The following is a 23337-nucleotide window of genomic DNA, read 5'->3' as shown; positions in this document are numbered from 1 at the left end:
TAATATAATTTGACCTGGATGACAAAAATTTTTCCAGTAAAAGTAATTGCAAGATACATTTTATACTTCTTGCTTGTAACTCAAGTTGTGAAATCACCTAGTAAATTTTGTAATGTGTATATAATGTGTACATTCATGGAGTTTATACTTCTGTTACTTTTTCTGTCACTAGCATGATGATGCAGCAAATAAATTTTTTGTTAGATGAACAGAAGCTGCTGTGTTACGAAACTTTAAAGTTCTCCAATGATTTTGTTTTACAAGCAGTATTCATTATGTATACTATTGATACTTAATTCAGTTTATAAATGTGTGTGCATTTAATGATTTTTTATGTGTATTTTAGCTTTCGGTCTACCGCATTTAGTAGGTGTTATTTTGTGTATGGAACGGAAGTTGCATGGTACAGAAATGTGTCCCTAAACACGGTGCCTAAGTCTTCAAGATGTTGAACTCACATGTAGCAACATTAACCTGTTTATAGTCACTTTCGTAAACATTAGGAAACATGGAAAACTTTATGATAGTGAAACTACTCTGGAATATATTTGGTAAACTAAAATAGTCATGGCAAAAAGGAATTGCAATTTTTAAAATACTTAAGAAAACTGGCATTACAATAATTATAATACGTATTCTCCTTGCTAAGCCCTAATAGGTTCAGAAGTACAGCAGTAGATAGTGCGCTTGTAAAACTCAAGGGGGAATTTTTGATGTGGTTCAAACCTCATCACTGGAAAAAAATTTGACTCTTTGTTAATTATATTATTATTGTTATTATATTATTATTGTTATTATATTATTATTGTTATTATATTATTATTGTTATTGTTATTATTACTACTACTACTTAATGTAATACTAATATTGAAGGTTAAGGTTAAGGTTGGTAGGAAGCATTTACAGACTGTTTTAAGTTGTTTAAGCAAAAACAAATATACACACGTATACTTAGTGTTATGTGTTTTAAAATGTTTCATTTTAGTATTTTAGTAATGCCATAGAAGTGTAACATCTAGTGTATGGAGAAACTTTAAAGTATTAACCAATTAGTGAATTTTAACATTATGGGCAGTATTTTAATCAAATCCCTAGTTAAAAATCAGGTCCAAAGCAGGGTTTAGGGTTCTTTCAAGTCTTTTTCACTTTTATCAGAGCTGTTTCTAATAGTGTAACATTAGTGTCAGTTTCGTGCTGCTGTCTGTGCGTGATGGTGTCAAGCAACATTTACAATTCAGGCAGTGTATTCTAGTGGCGGGTGCAGAAAGTACGCATGTGATAGGCATCCGGAAATTTTGGTTCTATTAAGTTATTAAAAATTTAAAAAAAAAGTTAGTAATTAAAAAATAATAAAATATTGGAGGGATTTCAGTCTGGAAAGCTGAAAGAAACTCAGAAAAATGTTTGCCGTAGATATGTAGCTTTCTGGAATAAGAACATTAGTGTGCTTGTTTGTTGGTGTGGCCAGTGAGGCTGTGCAAGGGAGTGTTGGCAGGCATGATTGTCCCCACAGGACAGGACAACGGTGGAGTCCTCGGAGCTCTCAAGCAGCCGGCATGCCAAGATGACCACCGCGTGAGTCCTGCCTCTCTCTCTACTCTGCATGTGTTTGAGTGTTGGTGTGCGTCTGGATCTGCTTCCTGATTCTTTCTTCGATCGTTTATAAAAACTCTCCTTGTGTGTGACCTTTCTCCTGAGCAACTGAGATATTGAACAGCTTAAATGCTGCTGTGGCAGACACCGCGTAACAGCACAGTTCATGATTCTTTACGCATACTGCTGGCTTTTATACTTACTCGTAGCATATTTATTAAAAACCAACACAAGCTAGTTATTTACGCAAAAATTAAACCACACAGAACAATGTTAATTTTTTTTAACCCAAAATGAAAAAAAAAACTTACTTAAGGATTGCAGTACATGTTATTAGACAAAAAATCTTCATTAAATGTGCAATCCATACGCAGGTAAATATGGTACTTTCATCAGTCAACACAGTCCTACCTCACCCCTTCCTGGGGAGGGTAGGCATACCCACCACGAAGCCGAGAGTGTAATATTTCAATGAAATAGATTTTATAGTAAAATTTTGAGGTTTAACTTAACGCGCTCTTCAGTTCTCCCGAGTTAAAGAAACAGGTTTGCAAATGGTGTAAAAAAAATTTCAAAAGAACAGCCCTGTAGACAGCACAGAGTAAACCAAGAATGATTTCATTATCAGTTATACAAAAAATGGAAAAATCCTTTTCAATTGCTAGTAGCATGCAAACCCATGCTAACTCGTACACAACAGTTAATACATAATAATAATTAATTTTTATTTTTTAAATTGTGTTAAAGTTGTGCACGACAAGTACAAACAGGACAGGAGCATGGGCACTGCCTACCGGCAGGCACGAAACAGGCAGGGAAGCACCCCAACAGGTGGGCACAACCTGCATAAGCAGCCTAAACCTGCACTTGCAGGGGCTACAACAAACACACACAAAAACAAAATAAAAGGATCGACAGATAATCACATAGACAATAAGAAAAACAGGTAACATAGAATAACAACATAATACCAAAACTTACCAAGATAATTGAGCATTTTAACTTTGACTTACAGGAAAAAAAATGTTAAGTATAATATTTTAATTAATTAAAATTGATATGAAATTTTTTTGAGTTTGAGATTTATCCCTAGATAATATTGTTATTGTGGACTGTACACAAAGCTGATAATAAGTGATTATTGAGTTGGGGCATTCTAAGGCCAGTATTATCCCAAATATTTTTAGAATTGATTTTGGAACTATAACAGTTATAATGTGAAGCCAATTCATCACTGAAAAATATATTAAATTTTAATTAATTTCAGTCATAGTCTAATAACATTAGATTTTAATCAGATCTTTGCAAAAATGAAATTATTTTCATAGTTAAACTTTTGATGTATGAAATCTGTTATAAATTGCATAAGTAACTAAGGTCTTGTACAATTACTACTAAGCCAATCTTTATATACTGCTGTGATATGCAATACTTTGAGCTTCAGAGAAAACAGCATAGATAATAATAACATAAATTTTATTAATGTACAAGCTAGGTGTTTGGTTAAATATTTATTTTACTTTACATTTGATACATTTAAATCGAGGTAGTTAAATGAGAAATATGAGACTTATGTTTTACAAATCAAATGCATGTCGCGTGCGTAGGTCAGATCCAGACAGGTCCCGTCGTTCTTAAGCTCAAGTCTGAACATAATTTATTGCATTTGCTGCACGTGTACCTGTATTCATTCTCTGTAATCTGGCACCTAAAATTATTATTAGCACACTGCCAGAGCGTACGATAGTGATCCAGACGCTTCTATGGAATGAGCTCGCTTAGCTGTAGACTTGTATCGGAATCCCTAAAAGGGTCCACATTGCCAGCCTGAGGTGTTTCACTTGCTTCGTATTCGTCCTTCTGTATCAGGTTTTCATGGTTCAAGTTGATTTCAGCCATCCTAGTCTCGATACTGGTTGATGCAATCGATGGCCCTACAATAGCGCCCAACACTTCAAGTCTACGGCGCTCACGAAGGCGCCTCACTTGTTCTGTAGATAAGTTCTGGTGCTCATTTAATTCGGCACGAACTGGCCCAAGCACTCGGGGCCTTTCCCGCTGCCTCTGGCACTGAACACTTCTGCAATTGCGCGGCATTACCTGAAACAAGCAATTTTAGAACATTTTGTAAACTGTCACCTGGCATAACTCGTCAACTTAATTTGTTTATGCTTAGCTAACCTCAATGTTCACATGACAACACACAAATAACTCGTCTAACACTTTATGTTGCGAAGTTATGATTAATTCTTTGGTCATGCAGAGTGAATTTCGAGACACATTTTAACCCCCCCTTCCCTGCTCATTGACGTAGGCGCATGATGGCGTAAGTGCACTAACAGGCTAAGTACAGTGGTCTATTTTCAGAATATATACAACACTTGAGTCACAAGATACATTAAATATTTTGGCAACAGCAAAAGCATTTTGTTGCTAACTCTGGCAGGACTTTAGTATTGAAGCCTTTTTGAAAATGTTTTCTCGTTAAAAAACTAATAATGTTTTTGTTAATATTACATTCTTCTAAAAATATATACATATATATGTGTATGTAGTTCTTCTCCACCAAACTGACTTGTAATAGGTAACAGTCAAAAAAAAATTCTTCCTCAGCAATGCTACTTGGACACGGGGCTGTTATCTTCCAGTTTACTTGCCGAACCTTTACAATAACCTATATCAATTACATTTGTCGTACAACCAGCACCTCGGCAAGAGACACTGACTTTTTTCTACATGCGCTCACTGTATTGTAATTTGTTTACGATGCAAAAAACGTTTCTATTTACATCCTTTAACTGGCAACTAGTTGGCCCAAAATTGTAACGTAAACAAATATTTCTGGGCAAGTAAAAATTATTGATATTTTACTCATCAAACAAAGTGCTGGGTGCTTTGGGTCAACCACACTATTCTACTCCCACGGCACATGCTGCTTCACTCCTCCGCCACACTCCCCTTGACTTCCAGCGCGATGTTGTGGTCATTCCACCAGAGCCTGTACTGTTGGTAGACAATTCTCTGTATACACGTCTTTTCAGAAATAGTTTTAAACAGTTTTCTTAACTATTATGTATGTTTCAAAAAGCTTAAAAAAAATAGTTATAAATTATTTAAATGTTTGAATATCTATCAGCTTTAAATTTTCCCAGAAACAACTGGAATTTATTTCACTTTGTTACAAATTTACTTACAAAAAAAGAACATAAAATAGTAACCATACAGAAACCAAAATATTACAGAGCCCAACATTTTTTAATTATAAATAATAAAACTTAAAGTTTTTAACCAAAACATTTAACCAGGATGTCACAACAGTTTCTTTCACAACAATTGAAAGGGTGTTCTGGCTCATAACAGGCAGTTGGTTCATTGTTGACAAGCCTTCAACAGTGTATAGTCCAGTCTACAATATCTGACTCAAACGACCTCTCATGTCATTTTAATTTATCTAAAAAAAATATTTAAATACAGTTGTATTTTAGTTTAACAATTAAGATAACATAATATCTCTAATAAAGATTACATCCATTTTTAATGTATGCAGACATAATAAAAACAAACCCTACATACTGTGGTAATTTCGAACAAATTTTTGTTTTAAATGAAAGCTGTAAATGATCTGTTTAAATTATAACTTTGTTTCTGAACCTGTTTACTAGCTAAAAGCCTGTATGTTCATGAACTTAGTTCTTAGCATTAAAAAGTGCAAAATGTTTCCTTTGTAGTTGAAATATGGAAGGTTAACAATGGTGCACCTGTTGTTGCAGTGGCAGCAGTGGACAGCATAGCACCGACCACAAGGTGCAGTTTTACGACTACACGTCGCGCTTCGAGAAGACAGCAGAGGCTCGCTACACAGTGCGCAGGCACGACCCCTCTGAGGTGCGTTTGGGCCTCGCTCAAGATTGTCCCTCTTGATCCCCTCCTGTGTCTTGAGAAGAGGAGTGAGCCGAGCCGGAGCCCTTCACACTCGCCCTACACGCTCCTGCACCCTCCTCCGCCCTCCTACATGCTCCTACACCCTCCTACATGCTCCTACACCCTCCTACACGCTCCTACACGCTCCTGCACCCTCCTACACCCTCCTACATGCTCCTACACCCTCCTACACGCTCCTACACGCTCCTACACCCTCCTACACGCTCATACACGCTCCTACACCCTCCTACATGCTCCTACACCCTCCTACACCCTCCTACACGCTCCTACACCCTCCTACATGCTCCTACACGCTCCTGCACCCTCCTACACCCTCCTACACGCTCCTACATGCTCCTACACCCTCCTACATGCTCCTACACCCTCCTACACCCTCCTACATGCTCCTAAACCCTCCTACATGCTCCTACACCCTCCTACACCCTCCTACACGCTCCTACACCCTCCTACACGCTCCTTCACCCTCCTACACCCTCCTACACGCTCCTACACCCTCCTACACGCTCCTATACCCTCCTACACCCTCCTGCACCCACCTACATGCTCCTACACCCTCCTACATGCTCCTACACCCTCCTACACGCTCCTACACCCTCCTACACCCTCCTACACAAGAGAGAGAGAGAGAGAGAGAGTGTTTTTTGTGGGCTTCAGTTTGGAAATACAGTCAAACCTCTATCTATCGTTTTTCAGGGGACCAACAAAAAAATTCAGTAGATGCAGACATTCAATAGATGTGGACTTCACTCTTAAGAATTTTTAAAAAAATAATATTCCAACCTCAAAATTAGTGTCAGAAATATATCAGTTACTTGTCTTTAAAGTTAAATCAGTTGAAAAATAAATACAAATGAAAGTATTTTTTACTTAATTCAATTTACACTTCCAAAAAAAAAAACATACTCACAATAAATCTACATGGCAATTAAAGTCTTTTTCAATATCCTGAAGTCTGAAATATGTTTACTCATGTCATCAAATGTAGAGCTGTACTGAAGAAGCTGATTTTGCCAATTTTTAGTTGAATCGGCATTTCTGCCGACTTCCGATACGCTTGTTAATTTTCGGCCGATATTACTGAAAAACGAGAGACTGCCATAACCTAAAAATCCACGAGTATCCTTTTCACTTTTCGTAGTAGTACTGCATTCTTTCAGATCGCATTATTTCTTCGCAACATGTGCCAAACGTACATATAAAAATTTAACATCCTTTTTTTCAATAATGTTCTTTAATTTTAATATGTCATAAATAAATACATTACCGTCACGGTAAATATACTTCTCGGTTGTTACGGTAACTGTAGTGCAAATGTGGTAGCTATCGTGCTTCTGTAGTAATTATGGTATCGACAAAGAATCTTTAGTTCTTTTTATGGTAATTATCTTAGGATAACAATTGGGTTTGTACTGTAGTTATGGTACATCATCTATATTTCTTCGTAAGGTGTTGTTCATTTGTCTTTTATTCATATTTACGTGCTCCATTACTTGGCTGCAGATTTAAGGTGATTTTTACTACTGTATACTATCGTTACTGTTTTTATGACGGTTTCTTTCTAAGAAATTGTTATTTCTGCAAAATCTTTATGGTTAAACGATCATCTATTATAATTTATAGTGACGGGACCACATATTTTGTACGATCAATGCGGACAAAACGATAATTCCAACATCGGTACAAGCGGACTTTTTTAACCTTAGTTGTATGGCAATTTTGCCGGGACCGTAGAAAGTATACGATAAACACGGACAATCGATACATGCGAGTTCGATAGATAGAGGTTTGACTGTATATTTTTTCAGGAGCTGTGTCAATTGAGTTACTGTTTGATACTTGGTGTAAATCATTTATTATTGATGACATACACCAGATGTGTTGGCAGGTGACCGCAGGAGAGACGTGCGGGTGTGTGCAGGAGGGCAGGGGCAGCGCGGTGGCCGCAGCCCAGCGGGAGGCGGACTGCCGGCTCGGCCAGGCTGCCCGCGAGGAGCTGTGCTGCCGGCAGCAGGAGCGGTGTCGACTGGCCCTGGCGCGCGAGCGGCTGCGCGGCGACTACCAGCACCTGCTGCAACAGCTGCCTGCCCTGGCGCACCTCGAAGCCACCCGCCCCCCGGTAACACTGCCCGCCTAGTTGCCACCCACTTTGGTCATGGCAGATGTAATATTAACCCAAAACTATTTGATGTTTTAAAGATTTCTGATTTTTATTTGAATATAGGCCGAGACCACTTAGTAATTATAACACAATGTTTTGCACTGTGTGCCGGAAATTATGCATTTCGACACAATCTACTATATAAAAATAAGTCAGGTTTTCCTTCCTGACACTATAACTCCAGAACGCACGAACCGATTTCCACGGTTTTGCAGTCGTTGGAAAGGTCTCGGGCTCCGTGAGGTTTATAGCAAAGAAAATTCAGGAAAAATTCAGGACAAACCATTTTAAGTAGATGGCGCCGGTGCGTGTCACATACTCCTCCAAAACGGCTTGACCGATTTTTATGAAATTTTGTATGCATATTCAGTAGGTCTGAGAATCGGCTACTATCTATTTTTCATACCCCTAAGTGATAAGGGTTGTCCACCCCTAACATTATTTTTATTTTATTTTTTGGAAAAAGGTTTTTTATTATTTTTATAATGTGGCATTAAAAAATACATACAACCCTAAATTTTCACCCTTCTATCACAACCCCTAATTTTTAATAGAATTTTATATTTTAAACCCCGGTCTATAGCTGATCAATTAACACTTGATCAACCTTCCCCGCCTACAGCGAGCTCATTACCTGGATTAACACATAGACCACTTAATGGATTTGATTGAAATTTGGCACACAGATAGAGTATAACCTGGATTAACACATAGGCTACATATTCATGTGAAATTCCATCCCTAAGGGAGTGAAAAAGTGATAATTTCATTTTATAACAGAAAAAAATAATAGGTTATAGACATACAAATAGTGAGTGAGTGTCATTTCTCTGTGTCTGACACACGATCATACACATAGTAAGGTCTGGCAAATTCATATTTTTCTCCTTGGTGAGACCAGCCCGCTTAGTGGAGCTCGCAGCGGCTAGCAAAATAAAGGCGCTCATAACAGTTTTGTTCTTAACTTCGTCAATAGATAGAATTGCCTTGAATTTTAAACGCACCATCGTTTGATGTGTTTGTCATGTCTGGCGTTTATTTATTCAATTATTTAGTGGTCATATTTTCATTGAGGTAAGATTGTTAAATTGAGTTTAAAATTACGTATTAAGTAAAATACAATGCCGCCACGTGTACGAAAATGCTGTGTGCCTGGTTGCGATGATAAAATTGCTGTTAGACACCGCTTCCCAGTTTACGAAGAAACGGTATACAATGAATGGATACAGAGAATAAACGTCGAGAAGCTGAAAACTCTCCACCCACTTAATGCTGTAGATGTGATTGCAAACTTCAATAGTAATGCTAGAAATAGTAATAATAGCTAGAAATTCCCTAGAAATAATTTATATGGCAAAACAACGTTTGCCGGGTCAGCTAGTTTGTTTTAAATTTTTATTATAATTTTTAATTATTTTTGGAAATTTTATTTGCTCTATAATTTGGTTACTAAAGGGCGATTTACACTTTGTTAGTCTGGTGTACTCCACTAAGTTAAACTTTGTGCCAGTAGTCTGAAGCACCTTTCTCAGAGACGAGCTGACCATAGCCTTAACTGTCACGAATACGTATTAGGTTCACTCCCCTGGAAGCACGTCATGGATGCTTGTTCCCAGCGTCGTTACGTTTCCCCCCCCCCCCCCCCCCCCTTCTTACTCCACCCCTCTTCCCTCTCAGTTCTAAGAATTCGCCTAAGGCCAATGACAGGTCAGAAACCCCAGCATACAGCGACCATCTCCAAGGATGCCTCGCATAAAAAATGTGTGTGCCAAGATGGACCACCCCGCGACACCTAGCGGAAAACTCGTTAACCGCCCAGCCAACTTACCCTGTAGGCCGCCAGAGCGCTGCACTAGACTGCGCCCTTTAACCCTTGGTTTAAGCAGACGCCTTGGGTGAGTCGATTCTTTTTTTATTTCAGACAGCCCTCAACAGGTAGCGCTAAAGTCGGCCAGTGCTACCAACTTCGAGACATCAGTCAGAAATTTTTTTTATGATGCGCTTTTGGGGAACTTCGGGACCTTTCGGTCCGGACTCCCAGCCCCCTCCCCTCCACTTTTGATTCAAGATTTACTTTTAATTACGAGACGCGGTTCTCCGCGGGACACTTCGCGTCGCGACTGCAGACGGACCTTTTTTGCGAAAATCGGCGAGTCGACGAGACACTGCAAGACTTCCATCCGGCCGCAACCGACTATGTAGTCGCTTATATAAGGGATGCTATCCCTGTAATTTTTTTAGTAGTTTAGTCCGTCTGCTTAGTACAAGAATAATAGTTATTTTTCTTTTAAATTTATTTCCTGGGTTAACCTCGCGGCCTGCGTGTAAACTCTTGGTCGCTTGTTCCAAGGGCTTGCCGTGCGAATCCTGAAGATTGTGTTCAGTTCCTTGTCTGGTCAGGGATTTTTTAACTTGCGAAATATTTTCTTCCAAGGTTCCTGACCAGATGTTGAGTTGTTACTTCACCTGAATACTGCGGAAGGAAACGACAAACCATTGCAGAATCATCTTGTCGTGTCTTCCAAAGTAATACCATAGTAATGGCTGGGGGTCCAAACCTGTCTTTGTCCCATGTCTTCACTGCTTCAGTGTAGGGCTCCATCCCTTGCAAATACAAGATACAGGTGTTGCTAGCATGTGTTCCAACATTGCCAGTATTGAGTCTTGACATGTGAGAATTTCATTTCTGGTAGAGATGGTACTGCGATGGAAATACCGTGTTTACTCGCATAATCGTCGCACATTTTATTCTAAAATCAAGTTTGAAAAGTAGGGGTGCTACGATTATGCAGAGAAAAAATTTTTTTGTTAGGTCAAGTTATTCATGAAAACCTAACCCATTCATGGAAAGTACGTTTATTTAAAAAAGTGAATTTTAAAAGAGCACGCCTATCAATTGAAATTAATAATTCATGAAACAAAAACCTTTCTTCAACTTTAAATTTAAAAACAAAATCTGTGACGCGAACGCAAGCCACTTGAATCTGATGTGAACTAACGCGTAACTGACGTAGTACACGCTTGCCACGAAAGAGGGCGGGCCGTTAAATGTAGTTAACTCGGCACTTGACAGAGAGCGCGCGTTGCATGCAATCAGCGATATATTAATATTCGACTACGTGCGCGCGCTCTATACAGGAAGAAACATAACCAAACAAAAAAATATTATTATTTTGGAAGCCTTCACAGAAAATTACTTAATAAAGCATCAGTCGGAAATCATGCAGGCTCACTGGTTTTCATCCAGTGTTACAATTTTCATTGCAGTAGTATACTACTAATTACAATGTTAATTACAACATATTTGCTATGCAATAGTATCAGATTCATTGAACCATAATAAAGACAGTGTACATGCATTCAATGAAACCATTTTCAATGTTTGAAGACAAGGCTCCTGTTTCATTTTGATTTTTTTTCACTACTTTTCTGATGATGCAGCAAGCCAATTCAGAGGCAGATATAAAGTATGTGATCTTTTCCATGAAGAAGACTTTGGCTTCCGGCTGACCACAGTTATTTTGAAAGGTCCCATGGAAAAGGGCCCCATGATGATGTTGGCGGAGAAGTAGAGAGAGTGATATTAAGATCTGAGCTTCAAAAAAAAATTGTAGTAAATGAAGCTCAAGATTTTACAAATTATGCTGCTGCCAAATGAGTAAAATCAATAATTATATTATATGTTCCTGAAATCAAAATACCGGATGTAGCATACCAGCTACAGCATCGTTAGGAAAGTTGTCTCTCAGTGTTTGGACTCCGTAAGTATCACTTTGTGGTGCCAGCTGAAAATGGCAACAGAGCTTTGCTGTTAATAAATTCTGTGTTTTCTGGACGAGAGAGTAATTAGTATGTTGTGAAATTATTAAGAATGTTAACACTATATGTACTACCAGGAAACAAATAAACTAAGTCAAGGAAAAGTTATAATTTTTAGTGTATATAAAGAATTATTATCTCCAAGTTATTATCAAGTAATTGGGTTGAAGGCCAGAGACAACAAAAGAATCTATTTGGAAAGAACAACAAAGGAATATTATGAAAATTATATATTTACAGTTTCAAGAAGTGATGTGTTGCTTTTACTTCCTGATCCCCTAATGGAATGTAGAATTGGTAGTTCAACTCTCCTACTGATGTAAATGAAGCCTAATTTGCTTCTTACGTGTGTTTTTTTTTTTTTTTTTTTTTTGCTATGTAATATTAACAATTTATTAACACCTTGAATTTTTTAACAATGATGGGACAAAATTTCCTTTTGTGACATCCTTCCGTGATGGTACAGGTGTTTTCATAACTGCATTATGTAAGTAAACAAAACCATAAAAATTGTTGTATGTAAAATGATGTACATATCTGGAATATTAAGCATACAGAGCCTTGTTAAATAGGTGTTCTATTCAGAGGTAAAAAATGCAATTTCACATTGAATAGAGATGTATGTATTTTTCCTGTCCTACCGTGGCGTTACATATTGTTACGAACGCGAGAGACCAGACCGCGATGCCAGGCTCGGAGCTGGCTGGCGGCCTCGCACGGCCACTGACGTAAGGCATGCCACGCGTGCCTGGCCGGATACAAGGGTTTCGCCACCCCCACTCCCCCTTGCTCCCCGCGCATCGTCCTGCCTCGGCGCTGTTAGCTATCACTGAACGGGCCGCCGTGTGGAGCAGCATGAATTGACGCCGCCCACCTGGACTGTTCAGACGTTGGGTCGGCTCGGGATGACACGACTCGTCACAGCCGCTCTCGTCGGTTCCAGAAGGGCGCCCAAGTAATTAAGCAGCCATTATTATTATGTTTGTCCTCAGACAATTAGTATGTGAAGTTGTGTATATAAGTTCCCTATGGACTCAAACGGCTGGACAGGTTTTGATTTAATTTTCAGGCAATCTTCAGATTAACCCAGCGGGTGATCCTTTGGTAGCGATCGGAACATATATATATATATATATATATATGTCATATTTTAAATACAAATTAATAAAAAATTAGATTTTTTTTTTGAAACATGACCAAATCCATAAAAATTTCTTTTTTAGTCATCACGTTATGAATGGAACTACCTAATCAACTGTTTAATATGTTTTCAGTGTCTTTCACTCCCGCACACTCATTAATGCACTGACCAATTTATTGACAGGAATTATATAACTAAGATTAGATCCTCTTGGTAAAACTAAGTAAGCTGATAATTTTGGTGTTTGTTAAGTCCCCAGACAACTTTTTTATGTGTATTTTATTCTTTAAATGGATATTTTGACCCTCTAAAGTTTCAGAATTCAGTTGGAGAAAATTATGTTTTGCTCGAGTCTAGGGATGGGTCGGTACCGGTTCTCGGTATTTTAACCGGCACCGAGAACCGCAGCTTAAATGTCGGTGCCGGTACCGGTACCGGCAGTATAGCAAAACCCTATACGAAAATAGTCCTTCACTACAACTTAACTGCAGCATGAAATGGCTCAACTCACGTCCAATTCACATATGAATTATTTTTTGGGACTTCTGTGGAATAATATTCATCTCTTAACTATAAAATAAATTACACGTGAAAATATTTAATGTTCTCGTCACATCTGTAAACAAAGTACATTTTACAATCAAAACATAACAGTTGAAGGTGCCATAGATGTAGTTCATAGATGTGTGCAACTGTATAACGTGCCGCAGCAGAAAGATGAGAACAGAAAGACGCCATGTTTGTTTCAATGGTTTTTAAAATATGCAGCTAATTGAGTTGTTGACATGTAAGTATGAGTGACTGGTGTACAAAGAACAATTAAAAGTGCAAAAGTATATTTGTTTAATAGAATTGATGATTGATTTCAAATATTTCCGTAATAATTTTCTGCATTCTAAAGTGTTATGCTATTTGTGCAGTGCTGTGGAGTGTAAGTTTTCACTGCATCTGCAGCCATCTAATGGAATGGCTAGTAACTTTCTCTTTTAGGCAAACGGGATTGTTTTGAAAGTGGCACGTCTGTTTTTAGTGGTAATAGCGTTGAAGATCCCGTGAACGTTTTTTTTATTATTTTTTTTTTTTTTGCAAAATGGTGTATGGATGGTAGAAGTATTTTACTATTGACTGGTCAAACAAAATGCTTCTTGACACTTCTAAGGTATAATTATTCCGGCAAAACAGTACAAATTGTGTAAGAAATGTCATCAGAAGTGTGGCAGTAATTGACTTGACTGCAAACAAACTGAATTCGATGTAGACAATTTATTATTTTTAGTGGTGCACCGATATGACTTTACCGATTACCGATTCGATTACCGATTATGAGAGCAATAATCGACAGATACCGATTCAGTTACCGATTATAATGAAGAAATTTTTTTAAGTGTAATAATGCACACAAAAATTTTTTATTCCCATGTGAATTTTATAACAAGATTAGGTAAAATTGAGAATACAGTTATAATAACAGTATAAAAATATATAAAATACACTATTAAGTCATTGAAAGGGGAAATTAAATTAACTTCTATTTTAATATTTGCAATTGTAAACAACTTGAACTACAGTCTAATAATTGTAATTTACAATGGGTACGTTTTTGTTGCGGAAAACTAGCATTAATATCGACTATCACATAAGGTTGCATCAAGAAATTACCGTTTAACAATGTACACATGCTGCTTTATTTTGTTCACTTGAGTTTATAGAAAAATGTTTCCACACTTCACTTTTTTTCTCCCTACTCGCCATCTCACTATAATTATATAAAAATGACTCAAAACCAATTCTAGCACATGTGATTTTATTTATGTTGACTGAATATATAAAATTATAAATACTTTTTCGCTTTTCACGACACATACAAATAACAAACGGATAATGTTACCAAAGACGCCCATAACAAGTTTGTAAAACGCAGTGATAAAAACTAGAAGGTATCGGGACCACGATTTTGAACCGCTACTACGACTCGAAAAGATCGATTGTCATAGAATCCACTGCAACTGTTTGTGGTATTTTGATTGCGTGCCATATATTTTACTTCTCTGGCTACACGTAATGTACAAGGCCACTAAACAAAAGACGAAACGTAAATAAACGTGTAGGAAAAATGCATTTTTTATTGTTTGAGGCAATGGGATTTATTAAACTTAACGAAAGCCCAATTGCAGGTTAATAAGTAATAATAATAATAATAATGACGCAGTTAGATGAATTTTTTATATATATAAATATTACCGTTTTTCGTCCTAAAATGTGTAACAAAATATTACACGGTAAAAACCTACTTAATTACGACGGGACGTAAATAATCGGCAAAGTAATCGTTAAGATAATCGCCGATTACGATTAATCGGTAAGTACCCATAATCGCCGATTACGATTCATCGGTATCCGCATCGGTGCACCACTAATTATTTTAATACTTTAAAAGTTCACCATCAATTTAATTTATTTCTATTATTGTAATATTTTCTTTTTATTCCTATGTTTTAAAGGAGGGTTGTAATGTTGCAGAACCCTGCCCTCCTAATTAAATAATTTTCTTTTAAACTTCTTTTTGTATAGGTAAATATAAATAAGTCAATGTTTTTAGAGTGATGTATAAGTTCTGAGACAGTATAATCAGACGTTATGGCTATTAATATATGTTATTTTCACTTGCTATGTGTTTTAAGAAGGTATTTTGTATTTTAACAGACGTTTTTAATCATTACTATTTTTTATGAAATTATTCACAAATGAGCCGTTGTACTAGAATTTTACCTGTTTAGGCCTACTTTTTCAGGTTATTTCTAAAAAAATTTAATTTGGTAAAGTTATTTGTATTATGATTGCTGTTCTTAAATTTTATTAACGTATTGTAATATAATTATAAATCACGGGACTGTGTCTGGGCTGGAGTGATGGTTAGAAAGAGAGGCATGAGAGGCCTGTAAGTGGAAGTGAGGAAGGAACAGTGCTTCCCCGCCAACCGAGATAAAGACGGTAATTCCCCCACTGCATGGGAACTGAGTGATAACTGCTGTCTCACGGTGTGGGAGAGAGAACGAGAATGGAAGTCCCCGATTTCGATGTGAAATTGAAAAGACATAGATCAGGGGAAGCCCAGTGTTCTGTGTGTAAAAGGTTTTTTCATGTATTGTAACTCGTTCTATGATTGGCTTGCATCTGTAAGAGTGAATGAAGAGTGCGTGTGATTGGTCGGTGAGGTCATGTGATGTCTACTCCCTGCGTGGAGGAGAGTGTGGCAGGATTTCACCAGTCGTCTGTCGAACGCTGGTCGAGTAGGTCGCGTACGGTGGCTTCTCACTAAATTATAATGTAATGTACTAATAGATGATTCCACGTTGGTGGTCGGAGCCAGGCCGAATATTAAATCAACCTAATTTGTTTTATTTTTTTTTTTCGGACAATGAATTAGAAATTGCGGCCACCTTCGTCGGCAGTTGGCTCGGGGCGGAATTCGTTTTCGCTGGGTGCGGTCCTCTTCGAGGTCGTCCCATTTTCTTGTATGTGCAGTAAAACATTACTGAAGGACTTCATCTACGCTATTATTTTCCGGTAAATTCTCATCACGCGAACTACGAGCATCTGTTCGATGGGCATATGTATGTGGAATGAATGAGCAGCCTCTTTTTGAAGTGTTTGGAATCGTCGGTGCATTCTATTTGTTTGGAAAAAAAATAAAAAACAACAAAAATTACAATCGGCGTTGAACTGTTTTATTTTTGAATATAACGAAACGTTATATTTGGCGCCCGGCCGCGCGGCTTGAATTTGGACACGACCCTGAGAGCAAGACGGACATTTTCGGTGGTAAACAAAGATGATCTCCCAGAACTTTCGGCACAGCTGAGCGGTGAATGCAGTTTTTCTCCGCGGCGAGAGAGAACTGGCTGCTGCAGCGAGTGAAGAGTTCCAGATACGGCGGAAAGCGGTACATCGCGGGACAGCGACCCAAGGCACCATGGAACTTCAGTACCTCATCGCCAGACATCGAGATCTTCACTTCGCGGAACATCGCGGGATGAATCGCCGAAAATAGCAAGTCAAAAAATGGAATTAAATTAATTGTTTGCATTGTTTTTCTTTTGTATTGAGCATTCAACTAAGATTTGCGGTAAAATTGTTGTAATTTGTATATCTCATTATGACGATTAGTAGCCCAGTTGAGGTTATGGGGGGGTCAGACCAAATTATACAATTACTATTGTTAATACAACAGGAAATGAAACAAAACTGTCAGGAAATGATTCGGGACATGACACAGGAAATGAAACGGGGATATCGGGAACTTATTCAGGGACAAAAGGAAATCGTCAACAAAATTGAGGTAAATTCACAAGAGGTTGCGAAGTTTAGGAGCGAAATAGGCACACAGTTGCGACAGGAATTTGGCACGGTGGAGAACAAATTTGATACATGTACGAACAAAGTAAATGAATGTGCAAATAAAGCAAATGTAGAAACCTGTGAAAGGGAAATAATAGTGTCAAAAGAAAATGTTGAATTTATTGTGTTTGATGTACATGAGCATGTAAACAATGAGAATAAATGTGAAAAATTCCTAGATGAGGTAAACAGGGAATGTTTGGACAATGTGGTTGGAAAAATTAGTAAATGTAGAGTTAATGGACATGTGAACAGGTTTTTGTGTAAACAGATGAAAAAAGTAGAAATTGAAATGCAAACGTTCTCAGATACACTTAAGGATGAGTTTGCTGAGGAGGTAATCATGGAATCGACTTTTGCAGATTGTGGAGAATTGTTAAAAGAGAGATATTGTCAAAATGTAAGCAGTCATGTACGAAGATGTGGGTTGTGTGTACCGAATAGGTTACAAACCAAAACTTTCGCACTGATACATGTGAGAAAAACTGTGCAACTCGTTCAGAGGGTGTTTGTGTGGAAACATGTGTACAGAACTGTAGCCGAGATAGTAAACAGTTTTTTGTTCTGTTCAAAGGCAAAAGAAAGTAATAGTAAATGGACAGGGGTGATGCAACCTCTGGAAACAGTGTGTGTTGGCGTGTTTGGCCCACGGCCTAGATGGAGGGGTGTAGTCAAATCCAGTTTTGTGGTGTTTGATGTTTTTTAAATTTGTTGCCATGTTTGCCATTTTTTTTTGTAAAGTTTTTCAGAATTTTTTGGTTTTTTTTGAATTGTGTCCCTTTTAATATTGTTTTGTATTTTGTAGAGTTTGTGTATTTTTTGATGAATAGTTGTAGTATAATATAGGAATGCACAAATAAGATTTACCTATGACAGAAAATTTTTAAGATGAATAATAAGGTCTTTAAAGAGAAGGAAGGCTATCCACATAAATTTTAAAGATAAATAACTATTTTTTAATGTGAATGTTTTTCTGTTATAGAAAATAACTATGAGAATATATCTAAATTCTTTTGAGTACACAGTTACTAAAATGCTTTGCATTGTGAGAATTTCATTGCACTTGGGTAATGGTTTGGTTTATTTAATGTTGTGTCATGGGAAGATGTTAACTGAAATTTATTATGAGTTATTTTTTTGGAAAATGATATATTTTTGAAATGGTTAAAAATTTTAAATGAAAATGCCACATATTGGTAATGATAAATGTTTGTTTTGGATTGAATGACAGGGTGACAACATCCTATATTAAAGGTGTGAAATGTAATGCTATACGTTAATGAATAACAGTCGTCGAGTTTTGAAGCTACAGAAGCAGTTGTGTGTTCATGATGGCCAGAGTTTAGGTGAATTTTGGTATTGCCCTAAATAATGCAGCAAAGGTATTTTTCTTGGTGTAATGTGTTTTGTGAGGCAGCTGGGGGGCCAGGAGGTTAATTTTAAATGTGTTTCCGGCATGGAGTCCGATGTTTTTTTTTTGCAAGGGTGCATCCCTTCTCCTTGGTCGCTCCCACCCCTCATCAAGGTTAATTTTATGTACTGCTGTTGCTGAAAGGGAAGATATTGTGCTGAAACATGACTGTCATACGCACAGAAAGTGTTTTCTTTTATTTAAATAACACCTTTTAATTATTATTATTATTATTATTTATTGACATTTTATGTTTTTATTCTGTGTTCACGTCTTTGGACGTATCTGCAACTACCATTCTCTATGGTGTAATATAAGTGACGCCGAAGCTCAATTGACAAGACCCCTCTAGGGAACATTGGACCTAAAAACGGCAAATTGAACTTTTTATTTAATAATTACATAAGAGATTTTCCATTGTTGTAAAATCCTATTTTAAATTTAAGGAATTGTGATGTATTAATTTGTTTTGTTAATTGTCTGTGAGTGATTTTGAACGTGTAATTAAGTCAACAATCTTAGTGATTTAGCCAATCAGCGACGTTGTTACTTAAGATAAGCGTCACTACAGAATTAAGTGAAAGAGTCTGAAATTAACGGCGATGATGGCTGCATAGGCCGGGTTGAAATTCCCTTAAAAACTAATGAAGATGAATAGCTGGATAGGTCATCCGACGATCAGGATGTTTTGAAACGTCGTTTACATCTTAAGTATATGTTATTTAACTAGGGCACGTCATAAATGACGTGTACTGAGGTGTGTTTTACCGTGAGTAACCAGCGACTCATGATGCCATGCTAATTTGAATGTTCACTACATACATACATCGTGATTTTTGCTGACGGACTTTCAAATATTACGTTTCATTGTTGAGCTATTATAAAATCATATGGAGATAAACATTTTTATTAAAATAATCACGCATCCTGTTTTACATACTTGACTTTTGTTCGATCACCCAGAGGTGAACTGAGACAGATGTCTCGAGATGCTCTACCGCAAATATTCAATGAGTTTCAGCCGCGGAAAATAAAAACTAATTTTAATAACGAACATTTTAAATAAATATTATTTTCTCACGTAAATAATTTATTATAAATCGAGATTTGCAACAAACATTTTTTTATTTTGGACCATATGAACTTTTGTTTCATGTTACCATGTGTGCAACCTAACTCCTGTAATTTTATCAAATATAAAACAACATACCACTGGATTGATTAGAGACAAAACATACCTTTATTTGATTAAAGAATATTTATATTAATCGTATGTTTATATGTTGTTATTTTGCAGTGCATGTGTATGTGTCCTTCATAATTCTAATGGATTTGTTGTTTATTCCCATGTCTTGCGAAGTTGTTTTATAGTGAGAGAATATTCAATATTTCCCTTGTGTGCAATACTACATGATCTCTAAACTATTAAGTAATTTACGTAGTGCATAAGGGTGGCGCCCATATTTGAATTTTTTTAAAATTAATTAAAGAATATATTTATTTTTCCAGAGCCATAACCATCCATAGATAATTATTTATTATTTAAATTTCAACATCTAAATGACAAGTATATATTGTTGTTACTTAACAATACTACCCGCTATCTGTGTATTTAGCATAGCAGCAGTAGTACCACTACAGAAAAGTGGTTCCACTACGTGTGGCCAATCACACCACAGAAGAGTAGAGCCCAACACACACTGATTCTGTCACCTATCATAGTACAGAAGAGTGGCAACCCAACTAGTGGGGCCCGATTTGTTTACATCAAAGTTAATAGGCTTGTTTACATACAAACAAGTATTTCATTGAACTGTCAAGTAAGCAGGGTATTTGTTGTGATTGAAAATTTTAATTTGTTGGAGGTCAAACACAATGGCTCAGCAGTCATATAATTTAAGGAGTAGGGCCAATAGCATATGTGAAGAGTGTCCTAAGAATCACAGCTCTGACAGCGACACATCATCGGCCATGGAGGAATGTAGTTCGCCAGAGACAAGAATAACGGATGTACCCACACACTCACACACACAACATAGTGAGAGGTTAGGGCGGCCAGTGTCACCTCTTCCCACAGGAAGTATAACACTAGAACAGGACAACACAACGACTACACCAGGCATGTCCACGTCAAGCCCTGACATGACACAGATGCTACAGCAGGTACTACAACAGCTCACCAAACAAGCCGAACAATCGGAGAATAGGATAATGTCCCAATTCACAACACAAACTGAGCAGTCTGAAAATAGGATAATGTCCCAACTCACAACACAATCCGAACAGTTCTCTAAGCAGGCAGAGCAGGTGGAGACAAAACTAGACCTCACTTGTTCCAGTGTACAAAGTCTGGAACGTAGCATAGAGGAGAAGCTATTGCAACAACAGAGGGAAATTAACCAGGTCGTGGAGAAGGTGACTCAGACAGTTGAACGGGTAGGTGAATTGGAAACACAACTACTAGCCATCCGTGAAAATGTGACCCTAGAACAACATGGTCTGAGGGAATTTTGCCAGCGCAGTCAAGTCAGCATGAGGGACGAGCTGCATGGACAGACTCGACGACTCGAAGTCAGGTTGGAGGACATAGAGGTGGCGACCTCTAGCCTGCGAGATTGTTTACAGAATCTGACTGTAAGTCAGAGCCCTACACCTGACGCAACTGGTAGGACACAGCGAGAAGCAACTGAAGTACCTCCTACTAGTACATGTAGACCACTGGACACCACACCTGGGTGCAGTTACAGCACATACCCTACAGAATCACTACCCAGGCAGACTGTAGAGACTAGGGCAGCAGTTGGACCTAGGGCAACTACCACATCAACAGAGCGCCATCTGGACCCGGTAGCTCTGATGCACCATCCAGCAAAGCTGTGGGCAGAGGCCATGCCTACTTTCGCAGGCAGGGCAAATGAGAGCCCTATGAGATTCCTCAGAAAATTCGAGGAATATGTGACTATGTTTAACCTCACCGATGGAGAGGTTCTGAAATGCTTGAACAACGCATTGAAGGGTCAGGCATTCTATTGGTGGGAGCTGACCAGCACCAATACACACAGTTTCACTCAATTTAAGGAGCTGTTCAGACTGCAATTCTGGAACATCAGAATCCAGAGTAATCTGAGGGCACAACTCCACACAGAGAAATACGACCCAAGGAAGGGCACATCTCTGGAGGCACATTTGTCTAACATGTATGACAAAACAAGGTATTTGGATCTCCCTATGACCGATGAGGAGTTTGTGGCTGCCATGTTGACACAGCTGCCACTGAAATACCAGAAGCAGTTGTCTGGCCTACACTATCGTGATGTCACAGAGTTTCGTGACCGACTACTAAACTACGATAAGCTCGAGAAACTGGATAGAGTAGCACCCAGGACAGAGGAGGCAGAACGAGCACCACCTCATCAGAAGCAGCACCAGGTCAACCCTTACTGGCAAGGACGTGAGGGTAAACAGAAACCAGAACGCCAGGCCGCAGTGAACTACATAAGTTGGCAAACAAGGGGGGAAGCACCTCGTGGTAACGGTGGGCCCTACCACAACAGATACAAAGGGGCACACTACAACAGGAAGCGTACCTGGTGGCCCAGCAACAAGGGATACCACAGTGGGGAAGAAGGGGCAGAACGAGCCAGGAAGAGTGCCCGGTATGAAGAGAGAAGGCGGTCATACTCGCCGGAGCAACGGCCACCCAGGGAGTCCCACAAATACGGTCGTCGTGCCTCATCCGATGATGAAAGAGAATATCACTACAACCAACACCGTAGGATGAAGGGGAGACAATACCACGACCAGCGTGAAGATTCCCGCCTGCCATACTACCGAAGTCCCAAGACGACAGACAGCGGTGGAGGCAAGCCCCACTACAGCCACCCGTCTGAGCAACCGGCGTCGCCCAACAGGACGTTTCGCCAGAGCCAACAACCTGAAGTGACTAATCAGCATGGAGCACGTCCACGCTATCTGCTGGAAAACCCTGTTGCAGCAGAGTTTAAGTCCGCAGTACAGGAAGCAGCTGGTACCAGTACATGGTACAGTAATAACAGAAATGTGCCAGACTCGCAGGATGCGCGAGTGTCTAAGGGCACGTTAAACTAGAAAGGGTTTCTGTAGGATCGCCCCACACCGAAACCCGACCTCCAGACTCAGGGGTGACTAATGTGACATGTATTTATAGTTGTGTAAGCTACCACAAATTTATGTGTACTGTAATGATGAGAGATAATGAAAGGGAATTTTTGTACAAAGAGACCGACGAGGGCGTAATACCTAAATTTCACACGGTCTGCCCACAAATTAACCTAAACATATATGGGCAAGAAGTGGCTGCACTTATTGACAGTGGAGCAGAGGTGACCTGTATCAGTGAGGAGCTGGTATGTTTCCTAGAACGCATTGGCATGAAGGTACCAAAAATTCCAGTACCTGCCATAAAAATTATTGGTGTTACTTCTAGAGCCAGTCCTATTGTGAATAGGCAAGTGCTCATAACAGTATATGGACTTGGAAAACCCAAGGAGTTGACAGCACTAGTGGTAAAGGGATTAGCAAAACCACTAATCATTGGAACTGATTTTCTGTCACAGTTCGGCATAGTAATAGATTTCAGGAAAAGCACTATACAACCTAGTGACAGTCCTACACCGGTGTCATTAACAGACAAATGGCATGTCCGAAACAATTTCATAGGCATTTTAAGTAACACACCTATGTGCAAGCAAGTGTGTAATAACCAAGCCAACGAACAGCTGCAAGCTACCATTGAGGACATCAAACAGTCAGTTCAAGATTCCAGAACTGTCACACACATTCAGCTGCAACAGCTATTCAATGTGTTGAAAAATTTCCAGCATGTATTTTCGGATA

General features: G+C 38.5%; 1 protein-coding gene across 2 annotated transcripts in view; it reads left to right on the top strand.

Annotated features, from left to right (window-relative positions):
• LOC134532190 (uncharacterized) overlaps window positions 1-23337 on the top strand; it is a 104234-nt gene that overhangs the window by 49178 nt on the left and 31719 nt on the right. For both annotated transcript variants that reach the window (XM_063368597.1, XM_063368598.1), the window contains exons 5-7: window positions 1514-1575; window positions 5364-5478; window positions 7454-7651. In XM_063368597.1, coding sequence (XP_063224667.1) covers window positions 1514-1575; window positions 5364-5478; window positions 7454-7651 — 375 coding nt within the window. The remainder of the gene's footprint in view (window positions 1-1513; window positions 1576-5363; window positions 5479-7453; window positions 7652-23337) is intronic.

The sequence above is a fragment of the Bacillus rossius genome, chromosome 5 (assembly GCF_032445375.1).
Source record: "Bacillus rossius redtenbacheri isolate Brsri chromosome 5, Brsri_v3, whole genome shotgun sequence".
NCBI lineage: Eukaryota > Metazoa > Arthropoda > Insecta > Phasmatodea > Bacillidae > Bacillus > Bacillus rossius.
The sequence above is the reverse complement of the archived record's forward strand: the minus strand, read 5'-3'. Positions and strand labels throughout refer to the sequence as shown.